This window comes from Saccopteryx leptura, chromosome 3 (genome assembly GCF_036850995.1).
Source record: "Saccopteryx leptura isolate mSacLep1 chromosome 3, mSacLep1_pri_phased_curated, whole genome shotgun sequence".
NCBI lineage: Eukaryota > Metazoa > Chordata > Mammalia > Chiroptera > Emballonuridae > Saccopteryx > Saccopteryx leptura.
In genome coordinates, this window is record NC_089505.1 from 312,059,730 (window position 1) to 312,083,514 (window position 23,785).

General features: G+C 42.9%; 1 protein-coding gene across 1 annotated transcript in view; it reads left to right on the plus strand.

Annotated features, from left to right (window-relative positions):
* GGH (gamma-glutamyl hydrolase) overlaps positions 1-16,282 on the plus strand; it is a 35,165-nt gene extending 18,883 nt beyond the window's left edge. Inside the window, exons 4-9 of the mRNA XM_066378982.1 lie at positions 2,194-2,278; positions 6,189-6,327; positions 8,316-8,422; positions 8,505-8,595; positions 13,465-13,602; positions 15,901-16,282. Coding sequence (XP_066235079.1) covers positions 2,194-2,278; positions 6,189-6,327; positions 8,316-8,422; positions 8,505-8,595; positions 13,465-13,602; positions 15,901-16,022 — 682 coding nt within the window. The 3' untranslated portion in view covers positions 16,023-16,282. The remainder of the gene's footprint in view (positions 1-2,193; positions 2,279-6,188; positions 6,328-8,315; positions 8,423-8,504; positions 8,596-13,464; positions 13,603-15,900) is intronic.
* Positions 16,283-23,785: the final 7,503 nt, after the last annotated feature.

The window sequence follows — 23,785 nt, forward strand, 5'->3', positions numbered from 1 at the left end:
TGTTGCAGTATCTTAGTTGTTCATTGATTGCTTTCTCATATGTGCCTTGACTAGGGAGGGGGGTGACTAAGCCAGGCCAGTGACCCCTTGCTCAAGCCAGTGACCTTGAGCTTCAAGCCAGTGACCATGGAGTCATGTCTGTGACCCCAGGCTTAAGCCAGCAACCCCGTGCTCAAGATAGTAAGCCCATGCTCAAGCTGGTGACCTTAGAGTTTCAAACCTGGGTCCTCTACATCTCAGGCTGACGCTCTGTCCACTGTACCACCTCCTGGTCAGGCTTTTTTTTTTTAACTTTAAAGCTGTGTTCACTTATTTTTAGAAAAGGCTGTGTTTATAACAATCATTTTTCTTCAGTCTTCAGTTCAGTTTGGTTCAGTATTTACTATAAAATCAGTTCAAGTTTGTAAATGTGCAGTGTCCTTTGGCACAAAGATAAACAATTCCAGGCTAGAATATATGATAGAACTTCAACGTGCATACTGTTAAATGAACAGTACTCTGTGCAGCTTCAGAAGCACCTTTTCTGAGCACTGTGATGCGGTTCGCCCCATCCTGTTGTGGGGTTGCGTGGAGATAAAAGGGCAGAACCTGACCTTAACAGGGTTTGCCAACTGGGAGAGCAGTCAAGTTTTACTTTATGAAAGGACTTTGGGACTTAAGTGCGGAGTCAGTGAAAAGGGAGAACTGCTATGAGTCTTCATTGGTCCACTTTAAAAAAATTGTTTTCCATTGATGTGAGAGAGAGAGAGAGAGGGAAAGAGAGAGAAGCATCAACTTGTTGTTCTGCTTAGTTATGCACTGATTGATTGTTTCTCATACATGATCTGACCAGGGACCAAACCTGGTACATTGGCATTCCAGGACAAACACTGAGCCACCTGGCCAAGGCCCATCAATCCACTTTTAATTGTAGGGTTTTTTGCATGGTTTTATGGCAGGTGTTCTGCCTCAGGATTTATGTTTTCTACTAGACCAGGGGTCCCCAAACTTTTTACACAGGGGGCCAGTTCACTGTCCCTCAGACTGTTGGAGGGCCGGACTATAAAAAAAACTATGAACAAATCCCTATGCACACTGCACATATCTTATTTTAAAGTAAAAAAAACAAAACGGGAACAAATACAATATTTAAAATAAAGAACAAGTAAATTTAAATCAACAAAGTGACCAGTATTTCAATGGGAACTATGCTCCTCTCACTGACCACCGGTGCCCCTTCCAGAAGTGCAGTGGGGGCCGGATAAATGGCCTTGGGGGGCCGCATGCAGCCCGCGGGCCGTAGTTTGGGGACCCCTATACTAGACTGTGATCTTACTAACAGCAAAACTACTCATCTTTGGCTCCAGGCTAATGCTGAACCTGGCTCAAGCAAGAAACAGAATACAGTATAGTTATTGAATGAACAACATTCTCAAAAGCATCATATCTCAAAGTCATTTTTAACTGTTTTCAAAATGTTAATACATTAACTTATGTAATCTTTTTGACTATCCTTGTTTTAAGACCTGTTGTAATGTTTAAAATTCAGGGTTAATTTAAAAAGTTGATATAAAAACATAGTAAATATTTTTCTATATCTCACCTTGATGGGTAGAGTAAAATAAAATCAAATGTTTGTTACTCTCCCCATTTTTCCTCTAGACTTTTTCTAGAATTGTTATTGTGTCCTTTTTCAAAAATTTCTAATCCCATGCTTATTTCCAAAGATATCTTAGGGTGATAGTAAAGAATTAAATTCTCATGGATATGTAATTCTAGCCTACATATATTTTTATGATCAGTTTTTTCTTTGTGGTTAGGAAAAATTTCTTTTTGAGCCCAAACTGACTCATGAATATGCTCTCCTATTGATTTGGCATCACGGGTCACCTTAATTTAAACCTACCTGTACTTGGAATTGTATCTCTACTTCATTTCTAGCGCTGTGTACTCTCTACCCCTACCCCATGTATTTACCATATAAAAAATAAACTTGTTGATCGAAGTTTTGGAAGAATATGCACAAAAGTATTCTTAACTGTAATAATTTATAAGTGGGGGGGATTATAGATATTTTATATTTTCTTAAGCCTTTTCTCATTTTCTGTAATGATCTTACTGCTTATATATAAGGAAAATGTTGTTTTAAACAAAAAGATTGTTTGGTTTCTGTGGAGGAGGGGTTGAAATGCACACTCTCTGATGTTGTTTCAGGGTCCTTTTCCCTGGAGGAAGTGCTGACCTCAGTCAGTCGGGTTATGCCCACACAGCCAAAATATTTTACAACCTTGCCAGACAGGTAAATATCAGTTGTTTCTTTGTCTTACTTTTCTAGATGGGTTTGTGTGATTTCCCATGGGGATAATTCCTTTTCAAGCATATGGTAATGTGAAGCCTAATCCGGAGGGACCCGAAACATGGAATACATGAACAAAGTCCGTCAGTTACACATCAAAGCTTTATTGTCTAGCTTGGCCAAGCTGCGGCAACTCCGACAGAAATCTGAGGGAGAGCGCGCCAGCCCTTTGTTCTACCTAGTTTTTATAGTTTTGTAAGTGGGAAGTACAGAAGCAAAATTGTAATTAGGAGCCCCTTACCACTATTGGTTATAGTCATATGTCCTTTAACATGATAGCACCATGCTCAATTTGCAAGCCATACATCATTTTGGAGAAAACAAAATTTACAAGTCAACACAATGATTGAAAGATGTCTCTTTACATATTAAAAGGCATTCCTATATTATCTAGTACTTATCTGCCATCTCTCTGTCCAGAGTCACACGTTTTATCCACATGCATTTACATAGGAGAGGTAGTTTCTGTGGGGACAAATGCCCGCAAATGGCTCATAGTTATGAGAAAAGGTTTATTTTGGCTTTTCTTTCCTGCACCTGGCTAGCCATTCACCCCTTTCCCCACAGGCCTGGTGGAATGTCTGGGAATCCATGTTTTCCTCCCCTTTGCATTTACAATACAATGCCAAGGGCCATCCTGGTCATGCCAATCACACAGTACAGAGACTATTTCTCACAATTTCTCTGCACACCTTAACCCAAATTAATAAAATGTTCTTCAAGCCTCCCCAAATACTAATATTAGTTTTTGGCACCCTACAACACCTGCGGGTGAAGAGGCGCAGTGGCTTCTCAGTAATACTTTCTCCACAGTTAGCCCAGCCTCCTCACCCCTTTACCTTGGGAGGTGCCTGCTGGCGAGCAGCCAGGGGCACCTAACACTCAGTTTCTACTTCATTTAATTTGGGGATCTGGGGGACCTTCAGAGCCCTACTGACGGCCCTCGCCATTAGCGCTCACTAATGGCAGCTGGTCCTTATGGTGGCTTATTAAGCTGTTTTTATTATGTACTGGACGTTGTTCATATGTTGTTAATTTTCATCTCCTCTTGGAAGCTGCTCGTGGTCCTGACTCATTCCAGCCTTGCTGATGTTTCTTTGTGGTTACCTTCACTTTCAGTTCCCAAGCAGAGCCTCCAGCTTTCTTTGTGATGTCTCACCTTGGGTCTGCCTTTTACCACAACTCAGACCCTTATTATTTCTCCCCTGAACTTTAACAGTGATTTTTAAACTAATAGTGCTGGAACCAGTATCTGCTTCCTTTTCCTTAAATATTTCCCTAAAGAACCGCATTTAGCATATGAAGTACTTGTTTGAACACTTAATGGCTAGACTAAGTTACCTGTCCTCTTTTATAGCCTGTGGGTGAAGACACAGTATATTCACAGCCCACCTTTCCCAGCCTTTCCTTCTGCACTTAATTGCCAGGTTGGTATTTCCAGCACACATTCTGTGTCCTCCTACTTTTAAACCTGGTTAGTGGCACAGTAGATAAAGCATCGAACTGGGACATGGAGGACCCAGGTTCGAAACCCCAAGGTCTCAGGCTTAAACGCTGGCTCATCTGGTTTGAGCAAGGGGTCACTCGGTCTGCTGTACTCCCGCCCCCCATCAAGGCACGTATGAGAAAGCAATCAATGAACAACTAAGGTGCCGCAGTGAAGAATTGATGCTTCTCGTCTCTCTCCCTTCCTGCTTGTCTGTCCCTGTCTCTGTCTCTGTCACATGTGCGTGCGTGTGCACACACTCACAAACAACCTGGTTAGTCTGCTGCTCCATCCTCGACTGGTTTCTCAGCTGTCCTTTGAGGCTGAGACTCTGTTCTTCTGGAGAGATTCTCTGCCTCCTCCCGCTGCAGTGGCTCCCACTCTCTCTTCCCTTTTAGAGTATTTTTTAGAATTGCTCAATCATTTATCTGGCTCCGACTCTACACTGTGTCAGGGTCCGTGACCTCAAAGGTGACTTATTCTGGTTCAGAAGACAGAGGATCTTGCAGTTAGCCATTCCCATCTCATCAGATTACATGATTCTGATGCCTTTGGAGGTATTCTCGTTTCATATTATATGGTTCCATGTGCTTAGGATTTGTTCAGGTTTTAAAAAAACAAGTGAACAAAATTGAAATTTTATAGTGTGATTTAAAATGCATTTGAAAAATATATAGGGACATTATAAATTAGTCGTTCCTCCTTTTCTGTATAGACTCATAACCAGCTTGCTCAATTAAAAAAAAAAGGAAGCACATACAAAGATCTGTTTTTTAAAAACTATAATTAGCTAGTTGAAGATTTCACAAAAGGAAAAAAGCGTAGCAACCTGCACTTCTTTATTTAGCTCTGTCATGGGTGGGGGTCCCGCAAGCCCTCAAGGAAGAAGCCCCAGGAAGTGCGTGATCTGTTAGATCTGCCCAGGCCGCTCTGCGCTCTGTGTCCTTTGCTCCGTTGGTCTGTGTGGGCATCACAGCCAATAGAAGGTGTGGTTTCAGCAAGTGAGGACTTAATAGTTAGCTGAGAAATTACATCTGGTACATATGAAACAGAACAGTTAATGTGTTTAAGTAAATGGAGTAAGATCCTTCAACTTAACATACAGTTTTAACTTCTAAAAATAAAAATTTCCAGACCTGTAGATAAAATGTTAAGAATCCTACCTCAGAATAGAAAGTATAGGAATTAATGTAATTCTCTATTTTTCTCAGTGAGGAACAGAACCCACCCCCCCAACCCAACATTTCGTCATTTAAAATGAGTTATCTTTAGATTATATTTTATAGTCTTATGTTGGGAAATTTGTTTTTAGGAAAGTTACAAAACTCATTTTTGTAACTATCAGCACATAGTATTTTTTTCTTCTTTTAAGTGAGAGGTGGAGAGGCAGAGACAGATTCCCGCATGCACCCTGACCAGGTGAAGACCAAGCAAGCCCCCTACCAGGCAGTGCTCTGCCCAGCTGAGCTGCAGCTCTGTTGCTCAAAAACTGAGCTATTTTAGTGCCTGAGGGTGAGGCCATGGAGCTATCCTCAGTGCCCAGGGTCAACTTGCTCAAACTATTCGAGCCATGGCTATGGGAGGAGGAGGAGGAGAGAGAGAGAGATAAAGGAGGGGGAGAGGGATAGAAAAGCAGATAGTTGTTTCTCCTGTATGCCCTGACTGGGAATTGAACTTGGGACTTCCACACTCTGGGCTGATGCTCTACTGCTGAGCCAGCTGGCCAGGGCCACATATGGTTTTAATCTGGAATTAACCAGAAAACTCAGTCATTAGAATAGTTTTCCGACAGTCATGCCAGTTGTTGTGACTTACTTGAAGAAACTCAGTACATTTGTACTTATTTAGTTGACTATTTTACTCATTAAAAATCTGTTTTACTTTTTTTTAGCCTTTTTCTTACTGACTGTTCCTTCCCTTCCAGATCATGGATTTCACCTAATTAGCTGAAGGTGGTATAATGCAGCTGCAGCTGGTAGTATGAATTCTGAGATAATGCAGGAAGGAGTGTGTTTAAAACCAGACAATTATTTAAAGAGACAAGATTTATAGGAGATGCAATAATAGCATTTTATCTAGCACTGTCTTTGATATATATAGTCTCTGTTACTTATATTATTTGGTAGTTGATTGGTAGATATAGTCTTTTTCCCAGCATAACTGGGATAGTTGGATAGTTTGATTGATTAAAACTGAATTATTATGTGGGAGCTTGGTCTGAAGAGAGATTGAGTAATAGCCTACCATGCAATCTGAGAAATTCTTCAGAAATTCATATATAACTCAGGTGCCTGTCTTGTAATGACAAACCAAATATATAATTTTTGTTTGGAAAAGTTTGAATAAGCTTAGTTTTTTCTTTCGAAGAGTTTTGATGCTGGAGACTACTTTCCTGTGTGGGGCACATGCCTTGGATTTGAGGAGCTTTCATATGTGATCAGTGGAGAGAACTTACTAACTCACACCAATACTGTTGCAATTGCAATGCCGCTGAACTTCACTGGAGGCAAGAATTCTCTTTTCCACCCTTTAAAAAGTTAACTGGGAAGGATTAGTAAGTAGAAAATATCAAGTAAAAAATGCTCGTAACATTTATTAGTCTTTTAATTATTTACACCGGCTGAAGGTGTGATTGATCACTTTTCCCTCGGTTGTCTACTCTGTTTCAGTCCCAGCCTGGGTGTACTACAGTTCAGTTCTGACTCGAACCACTTGGAGTTAGTGCAGACTCCAGAGTTAAAGGGTATCTCCCCAACTAGACTGCCCAAATTTCAGACATAGCCTCAGTTCATGTCGCCAGGCCACTCACTTCTGACCAGCTGGCCACAAATTTGAGGATTCCCACGAACCCCTTTAAGTTCTGTAATTTATTAGAATGGCTCACAGAACTCAGGAAAATGTGTGCTTACAGTAAGAGTTTCATCATAAAGGATACACCTCGGATGAGGTCTGGGAGAGAATGTAGAGCATTGTGCCCTCTCCCTTTGAGTCAGTGCACATCCCCTCCTGGCATATGTCTGTTCACTTACCTGTGAGCTTTGGTGTCAAGAGTTTGTATTGGTGTTTCATTGGGAAGACATGATTGATTAAATCACTGGCTGTGGGATTGAACTCAGTGTCTGGTCCCCCTTCTATTCTTGGCTCAGAGTCCTTACTCTAATCTTGGGGTTAGCCTTTTTGAGGACCAGCCTCAGTCTGAGGCTCTCTAAGAGGCTACTGTGCATCACTCATTAGCATGACAGAGACACTGTGATCACTCAGGAAATTCCAGGGGTTTAGAAGCTCCCTCCAGGAACTCAGGAAACCAGATAAATTCTTTATTATGCCAGTCTGTAAATAGATAATGATTCTTGTAGGTCACTTGATCTCTGAATCTTCAGTATTGAATGTTGCCAGCTATTCCTGTTCTCATAAGGACTTTGGATGGAAAGCGGTAGTAGTTATACATGGAACCCAGAGAATGCTCTATACTTTAAAGCTCTTCCTCACATTATCTCACTTAAGTCATTGTGAGAATCTTGTGGGAAGTATATCTGGTATATCTATTAGGTCAGTCAGCTTTGGTTGTATGTTGTGAAAACCCAGTTTATATAAAAAAGGAATGCATTCCATTGAAGTGAGGTCTCAGTCAGGGACAACTGGTGTCAGGACCTTGAACACCACCAGGAATTTTTTATTCTTTTGCTGCTTTTTGAGTCTGTGTGTCAGGCTCCAGAGCCTTCAAGGAGGTATATTGCTTTTTTTTTTTTTTTTAACCTATTTACTGAATAGACATTTCTTGGTCTGGTTGATTTTCTTTTCAACATTGTTGGTATTTTTAACCTTGTAAGTCCCAGATACCTTTAAAAATATGTTGAAAGTTCTGGATCTTTTCCTGGGGAAACAAATTTTACCTGTTTTTCAGTGCTATATAGAGCAGTGGTCCCCAACCCCCGGGCCACGGACTGGACTGGTACCAGTCCACAGAGAAAGAATAAGTAACTTCTATTATTTCCGTTTTGTTTATATTTAAGTCTGAAAGATGTTTTATTTTTTAAAAATGACCAGATTCCCTCTGTTACATCCGTCTAAGACTCACTCTTGACTCTTGTCTCGGTCACGTGATACATTTTATCTGTCCCACCCTAAAGTCCGGTCCGTGAAAATATTTTCTGACATTAAACTGGTCCGTGGCCCAAAAAAGGTTGGGGACCACTGATCCAGAGAGCTCAGAATTCTCTTGCTTCTGGCCAGCCTGCTGTTTATCATGTCAGAAGAATTTTAGTTATTCATATAAATGTTCTAGAGGAAGAACACTTAAATATGGAGCATATTTGATTTGTATGTTACACTAATTATGTAATTGACTGGGATACTTCTGTGGAAATGATGTGTTTTGCTTAGACGTTTTGATATGTCTTAATAACAAACAACCTCTCTTTGGAGATTAGTGACTTCAGTGGATTTTATTTTTTCTGTGTTCAGATTATTTCCCTTGTACTTAAATCATTTCAGATATATCCAAGAGCAGAATGTTCAAGAATTTTCCTGCTGACTTGTTGCGGTCATTAGGAGCAGAGCCTCTGACTGCAAATTTCCACAAGTGGAGCCTCTCCACGACGGTATCACATTAATTACTTAATGCAATTCATGCACTGAGATTAATTATAGGAATACTTATTTTGTTTTACTTTTATACTCCAGAATTTTACAAAGAATGAAAAATTAAAACAGTTTTTCAGTGTACTGACTACAAATACTAAAGACGGAATTGAGTTTATTTCCACAGTGGAAGGTATGTATCACGCTACAGGTAACACTTTTTCACATATTATGTTTATTTTGTTTTTGTTTTTTAAATTTTATTTATTTTATTTTAACAGGGACAGAGAGAGAGAGTCAGAGAGAGGGATAGATAGGGACAGATAGACAGGAATGAAGAGAGATGAGAAGCATCATCATTAGTTTTTTATTGCGACACCTTAGTTGCTCATTGATTGCTCTCTCATATGTGCCTTGACCGCGGGCCTTCAGCAGACTGAGTAACCCCTTGCTTGAGCCAGCAACCCTGGGTCCAAGCTGGTGAGGTTTTGTTGTTGTTTTTTTTGTTGTTTTTTTTTTTCTCAAGCCAGATGAGCCCGTGCTCAAGCTGGCGACCTCAGTGTCTCGAACCTGGGTCCTCTGCATCCCAGTCCGATGCTCTATCCACTGCACCACCGCCTGGTCAAGCTATCTTGGTTTTATAGTTTTCTTTCTCATGAATAAAATCATGCTAACTTTGGGGCCTGAGGATGGAAGTTAGGGTACTTTTGGAGGCAGGAACCATCTTTTCTCCATGCTCCAAAGCTGTTATGGTTTACCTGGGTCACCTCTAGGATGGGGTGGTGAAGAGGAGAGAAGTAAAGAGAGTGATGAAGAGCCTGACCTGTGGTGGCGCAGTGGATGAAGCGTTGACTGGGAACGCTGAGGTCACTGGTTCAAAACCCTGGCCTTGCCAGGTCAAGCAAGGCACATGTGGGAGTTGATGCATTCTGCTCCTCCTTCCTTCTCTCTCTTTGTTTAAAAAAAAAAAAAAAAAAAGAATAAATAAAGTCTTAAAAAAAAAAGTGGCTTATTTAAAAAAAAATTTTTATTGAATTAATTGGGATGACATTGGTTAAGAAAATTATATAGGTTTCAGGTGTACAATCCTATAATACATCATCTGTATATTTTATTGTGTGTTCATCAACCAAAGTCAAATCTCTTTCCATCACACTGACCCTTTTTTACCCTCTTCTGCCTCCCCTCTAAACCCTTTCCCTCTGATAATCACCATGCGGTTGTCTGTGTCTGTGAGCTTACTGGGTTTTGTTGTTTTGTTTTTTTGCTTAATCCCTTCCTATTTATCACCCAGCAGTATACTTGGGTAAATACCTTGGCGGATTCTCCTCCAGATAACAACAGATATAATTGACATACAGAGAAACATCTTCCAAAAACATTGGTGAAGTGGCAGGAAATTAAGGCTGTTTGGGCCAGAAACTACAAGAACTGAGTGGAGTATTGAGGTGGGGCCAGCTGGGAGGCAGTGGGCGATTTGTCCAGGAGCCTGGCAGGCAGAGAGCACCAAATGTGTATGCTTGGTTTGGAACTGAGGACTTCTTGGGTGTTAGCTGAGCAAGATGACCACTACAGCACGGAAACCCGCTGAAGTGGAATATTTAAGCCAGCGTTATTATTAAATAAGGAGAACTTGAGGCAAAGCTTAGGAAACCCCCTACATAGAGAGGACCCCATGGAGCAGGACGTGAAGGCTGCACTGCAGTGAATCCTGCCTGCGGAACAGCAAAGAGATCGCCCATCTTAAATTCTGGCACTGAGGGGTGGGGTAGTAAATAAGCCTGAACATTCGTAATAACAGGCTCAAGTATGAACTGCATGTATTAACTGGGAAGTTCGAGAAATCTCAGCTCAAAAATTGATGTTTAAAGTTGTCTCAGACTGGTAGTACCACCCCGCCCCCCATGCCAGTGCATGGCAGGTAATAAATCATTCTCTCTGGAGGAACTTACAGTTATTGCAGACTTCAAGGCATGTCCATAGTAGGAGGTTTTAAGGAAAATGAGCAGTTCATAGCAATCAAGTCACAAATGCATAAGGAAGCAACATACCCTGAATGAAAATTTGGAGAAACAATAGGCAGCAGCCTTTGAATTGGTGAGGCTGGTTAGTGCTACCTGAGAGGGCAGGACACTGGGCTGGCAGAACCTGGAATGAGGCGCAAGCAGCTCAGGTTATATATATCACTGGCCTGTTTGTGTGGGCAGGTCAAACCCCTAAGGGTTTAGAAACAGTATCTGGGGAATGCTGGGGAAGGGCGGTCTACCCAGTCTGAAGTGGATTTATCATCTGAGCCTAGCAGCTTTCTCTTTAACCATTTTCCCTCCTGTATTACTTCAGGCAATAGCATAGCCATTCACCACATCATCCAACCTTAGAAACCTGGCAACTGTCTTTGACTTCTGCCCTCATTTTCCACATCTAGGAATTCCTGTCTCCATCCGCTTCGCAAATTCTGCTTAGACGTGTGACCTCTCTATCCGGCCTACCCTGTCCAACTTCAGCATTAAGTACCTTCCACATGGATTGTCCCAGTGGCCTCCTGACTGTTCCACAAATCTGCTTTCCAGCTCGCCTCTCTGAGCCTTCTGAAGTGCGGTCTGATCGAATTCCTTGAGTGGTCCGCAGTGGTTCTTTAACACTCGGAGGGTAAAGTCCAGATGTGCCAGGTTGTTTACTCCCCGATCTTTCCCTGCCTGTGCCGCTAGCCCGTATCTCTGTGCATGCCGTTCGGTACACACGGCCCTCCACAGAACGTTTCTTGCCCCTGTGCTTTTCCTTATGTCTGTCCTCTGGAAAGCTTCCCTCCCTGCTCCCTTCTCTCAGCGCACTCTTGGCTAGCCTTGAAGACCCATGTCAGGCTTACCTCCTCCTAGAGGCTGTTACTCTTCCTCTCCTCATTTTCAGCACCCCTCCTTTCTGACCTAGGAATGTCCGTTTTTGCATGTATTTGCTTATGTTCTGTCTTTTCCCTAAGGCTAGGAGCACAGTGAGAGATAGACTGTGTCTTATTATTATTTGTATTTCCAGGACTTTTTATAAACCTCAATAGATGTTGAGTGAATGGCTAATTATTTAAATGGAAGAGTATTGGGTTGGAACTTAGGGAATCAAGTTCCATGTTGGTTCTACTGGTGATGTCATCATGCCAAGCTTCTTTGGAAACTATCATCTGAAAAATTTTCTGACACCCGCTAGATGGGAACACCTGAGTAGCTCTATTATTTGCATATTTTCATTCTTCACATTTATATTCTAAATTAGTGAGGTAGGGCATGATTCCTGCAGTTGTCAGGAACCTATATTGACCTTTGAATAAGGCAGTTTACTAAAGAAGAGTAAATCTCACTTGTTTCTGAGTGTCAGTGTTTATTTGTAGCCATTCCTCCACCCGTTCATCTGTCTAACTATCTGATAAGTCCTTGTTACAGTTTATTACTTAAGACATTTCTTATTCTAAATAATACTGTTTTATGTCTTAAAGAAATATATTAGGGGCCCTGGCTGGTGGCTCAGTGGATAGAGCATTGGCTCAGCATATGGATGTCCTGGGTTCGATTCCTGGCCAGGGCACACATGAGAAGCAATATCTGCTTCTCCCACCTCCCTCTACCACGTCTCTCTCTCCCTCCTGCAGCCAGTGGCTCGATTGGTTCAGGTGTGGCCCCAGGTGCTGAGGATAGCTCTGTTGGAGCACATCAGCCTCAGGTGCTAAAAATAGTTTGGTACTAGAACATTGGCCCCAGATGGGGTTGCCAGGTGGATCCCGGTCAGGGCACATGTGGGAGTCTGCCTCACTATCTCCCTTCCTCTCACCTAAAAAAAAAAATACACACACACACACACACACACACACACTAGACAAATTTCTAGTTAACTATTGTAACAGTTCATTTTCTAATCATCTAGCCTGTGAATTTCCTGCTGGTAGTGTCATGTGTTGTCCTGGTCAAGAGAGAAAGTGCCAAGTCACAAGGAGGTAGGGAGACAGAAGGGGATAGGGTGGAGTGATCAGAGCTGCTTGCCAGTACATGGTTTTCTCTAATGAACTCCAAGAAGGCAAGGATAAAATGTTTTCTTCTGGTGACATGATCTCCAGTGGCGGACCCACCCGGGATGTGGGAGGACAGCGCTCTTTTCCCTGGGATTGCTACTTTCAGCTAATTCCATTTTTCCACGTCCTTTCCAATGATAGTCATAACTATGAAGCAGAAACAATGGAAGTGTTTTTTTTTCTTTCCAATTAAAATGAGGAAAGGAATATGTGAAGAAGAGATCAGTATATAAATTTTTTGGCAGGTAAATATTTAAAAAAAGGAATATTTAAGAATATATAAAAAGTAGAGCCAGTAATGTAATGAACTCCAGGTACCTGTATCCTAAGTTTCAATAACAATCAACACTTACGTGGCCATTCCTATTTCATATCTACTGTTTTTCCTCACTGGATTACTTTTTGACATAAATCCTAGGGAATCATATTATTGTTATATGTAAAGATATTTAAGAATTTTAAAAATAATATAGCACCAAAAATCTTTCACCTAAATTTAAACTTTTAGAAACTTAAAACTTGGCACCACGAAGTCATGAATCATTCCACAGTCTGAGAGAAAGTTATAGTTTAGGCTGAGACATTCTGGCCTCGCTATGTAAAAGGACACCAGAATTGCTGACATAGCTGGTTCTGAATACGTCATTGTGGGAGGGGATGCACATGTGGTATGAAGGGGGCAAGGAGACCCGTCATGGAAGAAACTGTCACTCATAAAAATGTGCACTTGACTATTGAACTAAAATATATTCAGAGGCTTAGCTGTTTTACTCTACTCTGACTATCCAGTAAAATGAATCATATTACAAATTGTAAAATGTGAGAAATCAGTGAAATACTGTATTGTGAATTTTCACATTGACTGTGAACTGAAACCCTTTCTTTTGTACCAGAGAATGTGCATAATTTTACTTTGTCTGACATAGTAACTTAAAGTATGTGTTACAGAGAACATAAAACATAATTTAATTATAAGTAAATATTTACTAGATTGTGTTCTTCGTGCAGGATACAAGTATCCAGTGTATGGTGTCCAGTGGCATCCGGAGAAATCCCCTTACGAGTGGGGGAAATTCGGTGGCATTTCCCATGCACCTAGTGCTGTGAAGGCTGCATTTTACTTAGCGGAGTTCTTTGTTTCTGAAGGTAACGTGTGGTTATATATTCTTATCATTCTTTTAGTGCAATTTTGAAGGAAATGCCTTTCTCCGAACTTCTATTGATATATATTCTTGATCTTTTGATGCTGTGTTTTTAACTTTTAAAAAATCATGTAAAATTCCTGAAATTGAGCTATTAGGCATTGAAATAAAACCAGGATAGTGATTTCAATTAATAGTATTGTACACTTTAAAAGTGGGCTGAATTCTTGATCAACAGCATAAAGATTGTTGAATACCTTTTTTAAAATTTCTCCTCCACTTGTCTTCTTTTTAGGAATAATGCTTTGATTATAACATTCTCTGAGAATTAGATGTTATTTTTTTTTCAAGGCAGTTATATAAATTGGCTGTATACCCACCTCTCTGATTTTAAGGCTGCCTGTCTATAGGGCACATTAGAGAGAGTGAAGCTTTGCATTTTTTTTTCATGTTTGTGGGAAAAGTTGTGGGTTGTAGATGCTTATGTTTACCTGAGTGATCCTGGGACAAGACAAAGCTACAGACACAACTCTGGTGAGGTCTGGCCATTGAACACTTCAGTGAGCCTTGTTGGCATCTATCTCCAAGCTTAGTCTAAGTTTTTAGCAGCCCTCCTGCCCATGCTGGCAAGTAAAGTACTTCTTCCCATGTTCACTCCTTTAGAATTATGCTCAGATGATTGGGTAGTTTCATGACAGAAACCCCAAATTAAAAGAAAAATATGTTCTTCCATGTGTAGTATTAGACATGAGAAAACATTTCTGTGTTGTGTGTGTCAGAGTCAACAAGAGCAGGGCAGAGCAGTTTGCTGCAGTAATAACCTCAGGTGCTAAAAATAGTTTGGTACTAGAACATTGGCCCTGGTCAATACTACCAAGCATTATACTACTTGGTCTTTATTTTCCAAAGATGCCATAAAAGCCTGTAGTTCCTTTATTTTACCTGTAGGATCGAGTCTGAGCCTTTACTTTCTTTCTTTCTTTTATTATTATTATTACTAAGTGAGAGTCAGGGAGGTAGAGAGACAGACTCCTGCATGCACCCTGACTGAGATCCATCTGGCAAGCCCCTATGGGGTGATGATCTTCCCATCTGGGACCGTTGGTCCATTGCTTGGCAACCAAGCTATTTTAGCACCTGAGGCAAGGCCATAGTGCTATCCTCAGCACCTGAGGCCAACTTTGCTCGAATGAGCTATGGCTGCAGGAGGTGTCATGGACCTGCATGACAAGGATATTCAGGTCCCAAGCGAGAACGCTGCAGAATTAAAGAAAATAGACTTAAAGAATTAAAAAATATAAAGATGGTTTTGGGAGGGCTTTGCAATTACTGCTGGCAGAAACACCGCCGTAGCAGAAAGAAACATGGCCACCCCCAGAAACTGCATCCTCCTTTATTTATAGGGCAAAGTGGGCAATTAGCAAATCAATGACTTTTCTGATTACAGTTTCCAAGGCAACCCAAGAATTCCATCAAGTGCAAAAACCCCCCACCAATACTTAACATCCTAACTTTACATAAAGAGGAAACTTGCTTCCAGTCTTTTCTGGAGAACATGGGAGGCAGGACGAGCATCACAGCTAACATGGAGGTGTGGGGAAGGGCAGCAGCCAGTTCCCCACACCTCTGTCCCCCCAAAATCTAACTGCAAAACCCTGTTGACTTTTCAGTCCCAGACAAGGAGGTGGGAGGGGGAAGGGTGGGAAGCAGATGGGCGCTTCTCCTGTGTGCCCTGGCGGGGAATCAAACCCGGGACATCCACACACCAGGCTGATGCTCTACTGCTGAGCCAGCTGGCCAGGGCCTTTACCTGCTCTCATGCTGAAGTGATGCAGGCCCACTCCCCCATGCCTCTCTGTTCATATTCCTGCCTGATCGGTGGAAATTGCCTTCTCCGTCCGCCTCAGCCCTGCCAGTTTCTCTACCCTCTTTACTCTTGAAGCATCTGAATGAAGACTATAAAAACATTCCTATATGCTCCTGTGTGGTTACTGAGCGTGCAGACCTGGCCCGTGTATTTCCATCCCCGGGCTCTGCACCAGCTCTTGTACGCAGTAGGCACTCAGTGTTGGATGCACAGGGAGTGAGCGCCGCGGGGTCAGGGTGGGCAGACGTGGCTGCTGTGTCCGCAGTGACGCTCAGCATCAGGTGCTGCTTCGTTTGGGGGAAGTGCTGTGAGGCATGTCTCCTTTTTGGTGGTATTTTCCCACTTAAAACTGATGATAAGATGAGATGTTATGAAGTTGCCTTTTGAAAATTATATGCTATCTTTTAAAAAATTTATATTTTCTTTTTCTTGCAGCTCGGAAAAATGATCATCATTTTGAATCTGATGTTGAAGAGGATAAAGCACTGATTTATCAATTCCATCCAGTTTATACTGGAAATATTTCTTCATTTCAGCAAAGTTATATATTTAATTGAAAGCCTTCCATATTGTAAGACAGAAATTTTGAATTATCCCATGATGAAATTATTTTAATAACTTGATACGGCAATGGTGGAAAGCCGTAGGGATTTCTTCTCTATGATGCTCCTGGCTCTGAATTTTCATTCAGTATATTGACAGTTTATATCACATTTGATAATTATTCAGTGGGGCAGATAAATAATCATAGTGTATTTCATGTAAAAGCTTTCTTTTATCTCAAGATTAGAAAAAATAAATTCATTGGAAATACAAATATTTTATTTTTTTCTAATTGAGTCTAGAAATAAATACCCCCCCCCCACCAGCCAAACCATCCTCTCTGAAGACTCTTGAAATCCTACTTCTAGTTCATTGTGCTATCTCTCTGCTTTGAGTTTCAGAAGTACTGCATGTGTGCGTGTGTGTGTGTGCGTGCGTGCATGTGTGTGTACACGTAAGTACGTACACGTTTCCCTTTCTGCTGCTTCAGCTCCGCAGTTCAAGTACACACCTACTGAAAGCCAGGTCTGTGCCTGGAACTTCTCATCTCCCACAATGCCCAGCACAGCAGGCCCTCAAGAAGTACTTGCGGCTTACTGCGAATACACTTTTTGCCATGGAAAATATTGAAAGCTGTCATACATTTGTCAGTCTGCTTCCCTGTCCCACCCCCCACCATCCTGTATGATCTCACAAACTCTGAAATTTAGGAAGTCCTGGGGACAGCCAAGCAGTGGGAAGAGGAGATTTTTAGAGCTGCCTCTGATAGACAGCAGACCGAGTAACACCTTGCTGGAGCCAGCGACCTTGGGTTTAAGCTGGTGGGCTTTTGCTCAAACCAGATGAGCCCGCACTCAAGCTGGCGACCTCGGGGTCTTGAACCTGGGTCCTCTGCATCCCAGTCTGACGCTCTATCCACTGTGCCACCACCTGGTCAGGCAACATATGATCTTAACTGTATCTTCACTCTTGATGCTGTATCACCCATCCTTCTGCCTTTCTCCACTGATTTGAAAGAGAGAGAAAGGAAGGAAAAGGGGGGGGGCAGAGGGGGGGGAGAGAGAGAGAGAGAGAGAGAAGAAGGGAGAGAAATACAGAGAGAAGCATCAACTCATTTTGCTTAGTTCCATTTAATTGTGTATTCATTGATTGTTTCTCATACATGCCCTGACCTAGGATCAAACCCATGACCTTGGCATGCCAGGATGACACTATGCACCAACCTATCCGGCCAGGCTTCTAAATGAAAATGTGAACCATCATTTGTTTTTTACTCATGTTAAGCCTTCCATTTTTCTCAGCATGTATATTTTTACTGTCTTTACACTGGAATCATTTTATTCCAAGAATAGAATCACTTTTAAAGTTGGCAACGCCCCTGTCTTTCAGACACTACCACCTGCAGGAAGGCTACACAATAGGCCCGAGGGCAAGTCTCATTCGGTCAAGGAATAGCTGTCCCTCTGTCCCGCATCTAGCTTGGCTTAGGACTGACCCAAGGCAGCCTGATGTTGCTACATCCATAGAGGCAAGAGAGGACATGGACTAGAAGTGCTTACTGATGTTACTGAGCCTGGGAGGAGTGGATTGCCACACCTGGAGGATTGCCTGACACTGGAGCCTGTGGCCGGAGGCATGGAGGCTAAATGATGCATGTTTCCACACCACTTCCTTTGTGTGTTGTAAACCGGAGGTGACATTGCAGTTGGGAGATGAGTAAGAGCCAACACTGGGCCCATGTATGTGGCGCAAGCCCAGGGGCCCATGGTAGATTTCCAGTAGCTGAGATTCTTGAACTGGCCTGTGCCCGTCATGAAAGTCACTTCGAATCAGCAGATTAACAGCATTCTGACTGCCCGGTCTCATGCAATTCTGTGAAAGAAATACTGTACTTGCCAGGAGGCTTTTCTGGAACTAGAGTCTGGCCGCAGCACCTGGGACAAACCCTAGAGCTGCTTGGGGCATCATGTTGGCCACACAAAGAGAGTAGCGTTGGATAGCACCTTAAAGGAGACCTGGGAATCGGGGCCCATGCAGGTCTGGCCAGGCTCAGTGTCCTGCTCACATGGCTCTGCCATGGGTGGCTTATCACTTATGACATGTTGAAGGGTGGTGCTTCCTGTGACCAGGACCTGTAGAAGACCAGGTCCAGGCATGGAGTACCTAACACAGTTGCACTTCAGGCCCTGCCTAGTCCCTGGCACTAGAAAGGGGCTCAGAACACTGAGGAAGGTTCTCCGATGTGTGGGGACACCTGATGGGCAAGGGCTGGAACAGGGGCCTCATTTGCCTGAATCTAAGGGTGATAATACATAGCTCGTAGGGACCCAGGCTCATGCTGTGACAACTGCTATTTACAGAAGAAGACACGAAGAGGTATTGTTTGTTTCTGAATAGGAAGTATGGATGCCACACCCCGTACTGAGCTCACAGATGTCTCTTACAGCCCCGGACTCTCGCACTGAGATAAGTCATGGCTTTAGTCAGCTACTCCGGTTAGTTGGTTTGTCAGCTGAAACTACTTTGCTGTTAAAGCATAGCTTTAACAACTTGTGTGCCTAAGAATCATCCGGGATCTAGTTACACTGCAGGTTCCGGTTCAGTAGGTTTGGGTGGGGCCTGAGGATCTACCAGTCTAACCGCTCCCAGGTGGTTCTGGGGCCGCTGGTCAGTGGGCCACACTGAGTGTTGGGGATCAGGCTTTGTCATCAGGAGAGGAGCAGAGGCTGGAAGATTGTGAGTGAGGGAACGTGTGAATTAGGAGGAGGAGAAGGAAGAACAAGAGGAGGAGGGTCTGGGTCAGGGTGGGGCTTCCTTCCACACTGAAGGGACAGCTAATGTGAATCCTTCCCGGCCTACAGCTGATTTTCTGTCTAAGGGTTTTTGGAGAGCAGTTGCCCAAGTTCTTCCCTTCAGCGCTCCTGTGGAACATCTCAAATGGAATGGGAATGTTGGGCTTAATGAGAGAGCCTGTCATTCATCTCTATTTAGCCAGATACTTCAGAGTGCCTGCAGGTGTGTGTAACTGGTCCGGCAGAAGATATTTTATGAAGGGATGTTAGCTGTGTGCATTTCCACACTGCAGAGCAGCAAAGCCTCAGTGCCCTGTCAGACTTTCCACGGTTGGGTTGGGGTTAGGATGGTCCTAGAGCTTCTAAAAGCACAGTGAGAAGTCGCTAAAATATTCAGGCCCCGAAGCTGTCACACAGCAGGCCTCAGGAAGTGCTCCTCCCTCACTGCTGCCCACCGCCGCCATAATGAGCAGTCCATCATCTGTCAGAATAGTAAGAAAAGATACCACTTTGCGCATATGGGAAGAATTAAGAAAAGTGTCTTTTTCTCCTTAGAAACAGAAATTTTGTTGTTTAGCTTGTAATTTAATTCCACTTAACTTTCTAAATGAATTAAGTTTTTATTCCATATAACATTTTCATTCTAACAGTAGTTTAAAATGAATTTATTTTGCAGTAATGAATCAGGAACGCTAGATGTCAGGAGAGAACCAGCTAGCCTGGCTGTGTTTACATTCAACCATTTAGTATTTTAGGAGGTTGCCCGAAGAAACCTAAAAGCACATCTAATAGTACAATTATTATATGTATTTAAATACTACTTGTTTATGAATCATTATGTGGTAGATCTGAAGCTAATATATGCCCATTACATCTCAATTAAAAAAAAATTGGTGTTTTCTATTCTGATCTATGAGGAAGCCCTGAAGGACTTGAGAAAAAGAAAGGAAGCAAATAATCTTAATCATTTGTAAGGGTCAGGTATGATTATGTACATGAATTTGTGGACTGCCTACAGGATTTCAGTTCCCTTCTGCTGCCTGACTGGGCAGCTCCTAGGCCAGAGGAGTGTGGTTCTGGATGGGCAGGGAACCAGCGCCTGGTATAATGAGATGCTTCCAAGGAGGCCTGCGGGGAAGGCACTGAGCCAGAGCAGCCACTGCAAGCCAGACTCAGGTAGAAGCGCTCGGAACTAACGACCCAATGGGATTTTCCCCCAAAGATTAAAGTTCCTCCACAGAACGTCCTCTCAATTTTGTCAGGGTTTCCCCTCCAAATGAAAGGAAAACTCTTTAACCATGAGTTTCTCTATTGAGCGTGTTCACTTTTGCGTATATTTAGCATGCTTTCAGACTTCCAATTCTGACATATTATTTCTCAAAAACCTAATTCCAAGCCAGTCTCTTTCATGACACAGATACTCGTCAGAAACTTACCACCCACCTTAACATCATTTGCTGTGGGTCAGGAGCCCATCTGCCCCATGTCTGTGACTTTCACGGCTCTCACCTAGTTCTCTACCTCGCCCCTTCCCTTCTGTTGTCCTCACTGTGCAGAAAACTATCTGGTTTAATTTTATTTACAGGGGGTCCTTAGATTATGACAGTTTCATTCCTATGACAGTGATGTAACCCAAATTTTGGTGCAAGTCGAAACATATCCTAGCCTAAGTCACTTGCCTATCCTAACACAGTTGTAAAATCATAATCTAGAACATAAAAACACAACCTAGCCACAGAAAAAGGAAAAAGACATAAATACACTGTACACTATACTGTATTAACAGAAAAAATGACAAAAAATGAGTGTAGCCTGACCAGGCGGTGGCACAGGGGATAGAGTGTCGGACTGGGATGCCGAGGACCCAGGTTCGAGATCCCCGAGGTCGCCAGTTTGAGCGCGGGCTCATCTGGTTTGAGCAAAGCTCACCAGCTTGGACCCAAGGTCACTAGCTCAAGCAAGGGGTTACTCGGTCTGCTGTAGCCCCACAGTCAAGGCACATATGAGAAAGCAATCAATGAACAAATAAGGTGTCACAATGCGCAACGAAAAACTAATGATTGATGGTTCTCATCTCTCCGTTCCTGTCTGTCTGTCCCTGTCTATCCCTCTCTCTGACTCTCTGTCTCTGTAAAAAAAAAAATGAGTGTAAAAATAATTCCTTACCTTTATTCCTGTGGTTGGCTTACACTCTGGAAGGGGCATTGCAAGGTGACCTATTGGGAGGAGGAAGCTGGAGAGGCAGGAGAACCTGCAGAAGGTGCTGGAGATACTGGGTCAGGTGAACCAGGATTGCCTAAGGAACGTGCAGGAGACTCTGGAGATGATTCTATCTGTATTACAGGTGTTTCATCTCAAGAAGCAGCTGATGTAGAGGGTATAGGACCTATTTCAGGCCTCTCTTCCTTCTTAAAGAATTGTTCTGGGCTAGTTTACAACTAGTTTGCCCACATAGTCTGTATGACGCTAATGGTATAAGCCAAAACACTTACGTCTCATTTTTTTTAAAGTTTTTATGTGAGTGGGTGTCGTAAACTTGAAATGTTGTATGTTGATACTGTTGTAATGCGAGCCCCCCCTGTACTTGCTCATGTAATTATTCTCCACCTCTTCACTTGACTATAATTTACATGGAGGTGGAGACTTGACTTTGGCCTGCATGTGTGGCTATTGCAGCCTAAATAATTGATGGGAGCTGTGCTCAATGCTGAGAAATGCTCGCCTGGCGGAAGCTGAGTGCAATTCTGAGTGCTGTACTTGAGGGGTAAATTACAGTATTTTTAATGGAAATTTTGACAACACTTAACTTTTGCTTTATGTGCTCACTTTACAACTTAATTCCCTGAGTAGGATTTGACTCTACCATAGAAGACAATGCCCATGGGGCCACTTTTACAAAATAAGTAACAAAAACCTGGCAACCTGAAGGTCTTTAAAGCCTCTGACCACAATTAGTAAATGCTGATGTCAACGACCTCTAACATCAAATATACTGAAAAAATGTACTGGGCTCACTATTTCAATTTTAATAATTCAACCCAAATAACATGAGGCTTTCTTGCTTCCAATTCAAAACCCTTGTCAGCCCAGCATTGTACACAGAGAAAAATACAAATTAACTCCAAGAAGCACTGAAGGGTAAAAAAGGTATTGAGTTGAAGTTTTCATTTTATTTTCTTAGGAAGCTGTGGGGGAGAGAGCGACCGCATTGTCACAAATGCACTCAGATTTCCCACCACACTCTAAGCTTTGTTCATTCAAAAAGTTCCTCAGTCACTCCAATCTCCTCTCCTGTCTGCCTTTCCAAGCCCTCACTTAACCCTGCCTTCTTCCCCCTGATTTGCCCCATCTCCCCAGTCTTCTTTCTTCCACGTAGCTCATGACACTTCTAATGTAGATTAGTGTCACTTTTCTTAGTATTTATTTGGGCAACAATTCTGCTTCCACGTTCTGCACAAGGCTGGGAAGTGTCCACCAGGCCTCCCTTCCCCTCCGAGGCACAGGCTATGTGCACAGCTTCCGTCTGTAGGAGCATTTGTCTGTGCCCCATGTGAATCATCCTCTGCTGTTCCACTTCCCAGTTGTGTTTCATTCCCGTGGCCCTTGCCCTGCAGCTGGTGCTGCAATTTGAATGAACTGAAGAGCATGGAGGACAAACATCTGAAACACCCATCTCTCACCATTGAGCAAGCCACACCCATCTCATTGCGGTTTATTTGTTCAATATTAGAGTGCTCTCAGAGCTATATAAGCATCTGTTTTCCCTCCAGATTCACGGAGCCCTGATGCACTGAGCACCTGTACCACTATTTCTCTTTGTGTCGCTAAGGATAGGGATGTGCTAAGGTAGATACCAATCAGAAAGCTTGAGCAGTTTTTCACATTTTTCAGGCACTCTGTTTGCTGCATTATTATCCTGGATTAGTCTACTTTAGGAACAATGCTACAGTATCATCAGAGTTCTACTCTAGATTCCAAATGACAGATTGAATGGCCTTACCTAACCCCAACTGTGTTATGGTTCACCTGTGTTTACTTTCCTGAGCTTCTGCCAAACTGAAAAAACTGTAGGAAAACAGAGTTCTATTGTTCATGAAAGAAAATGCCACCTTCCCTAGTAAAAAGAAAACCTGGAGTCTCCTAAGTTGGCACCGGAAAATAACTCTCCACATGGGGATGAAGGAAGTGAGGAGTCCCTGAGCACCATTGCCAGGCTCGGCCCTGGCCCCTAACAACCTCGGCATGACCTCACTTCTCTCTTCCTTTTGCCCTCTGTACAGCTGGAGGCAGAGCCTCCAGGGCCCTCGCTTCAGCCAGAGCACAGCGTGAGCCAGGGTCCCTGAATTCTGCTCTGCCTGGGAAAGTGACTCAGGGAGGCCTGAGTTTTCTGCTCTCACTGGCTGGACGTTAGCTCTCTCCGAGTGGGCTCTGCAGGCAGGTGGCAGTAATATCCAGCTACTTACGTGGTTCTGGGTGAGAAGGTGTAGGATTCAACTTCACTATATAGTTTCTCTCAACTTTAAATAAAAATCTTGCCCTTAATGAAGTCAGATAATTCTTTGTGAAACCTCTTGAAATATAAAAACAACAACAAAACAATAGAAGTTTACTCTGCATGCTAAAATGCATTAAGCTCTATACCAGTGGCCTCCAGCCCTCAGGCCCCAGGGTGACAGCCACAGAGAGCCCCAGCTATAAGAACTTGGCCTTCTGGCCTTCGGCACTGGCGGGGGTGGGGGGACTGGACACACAACACACTAACATTTGTCCAGAACTTCCTAATATGTTAGGGCCTCGATTAACTATTTTCTATCTATTTTCTCATTTAACCAACCAAATGGGATAGACATCAGCCTCTTCCTGTGGATAAGGAAACTCAGGCTCTGAGAAACTCTACTGACTCAAAGATATGGGGCTAATAAGGGAGACCCCCCCCCCCCCACACACACACACGTATTAGAGATGCAGAAAGATTAGTAAAGAGA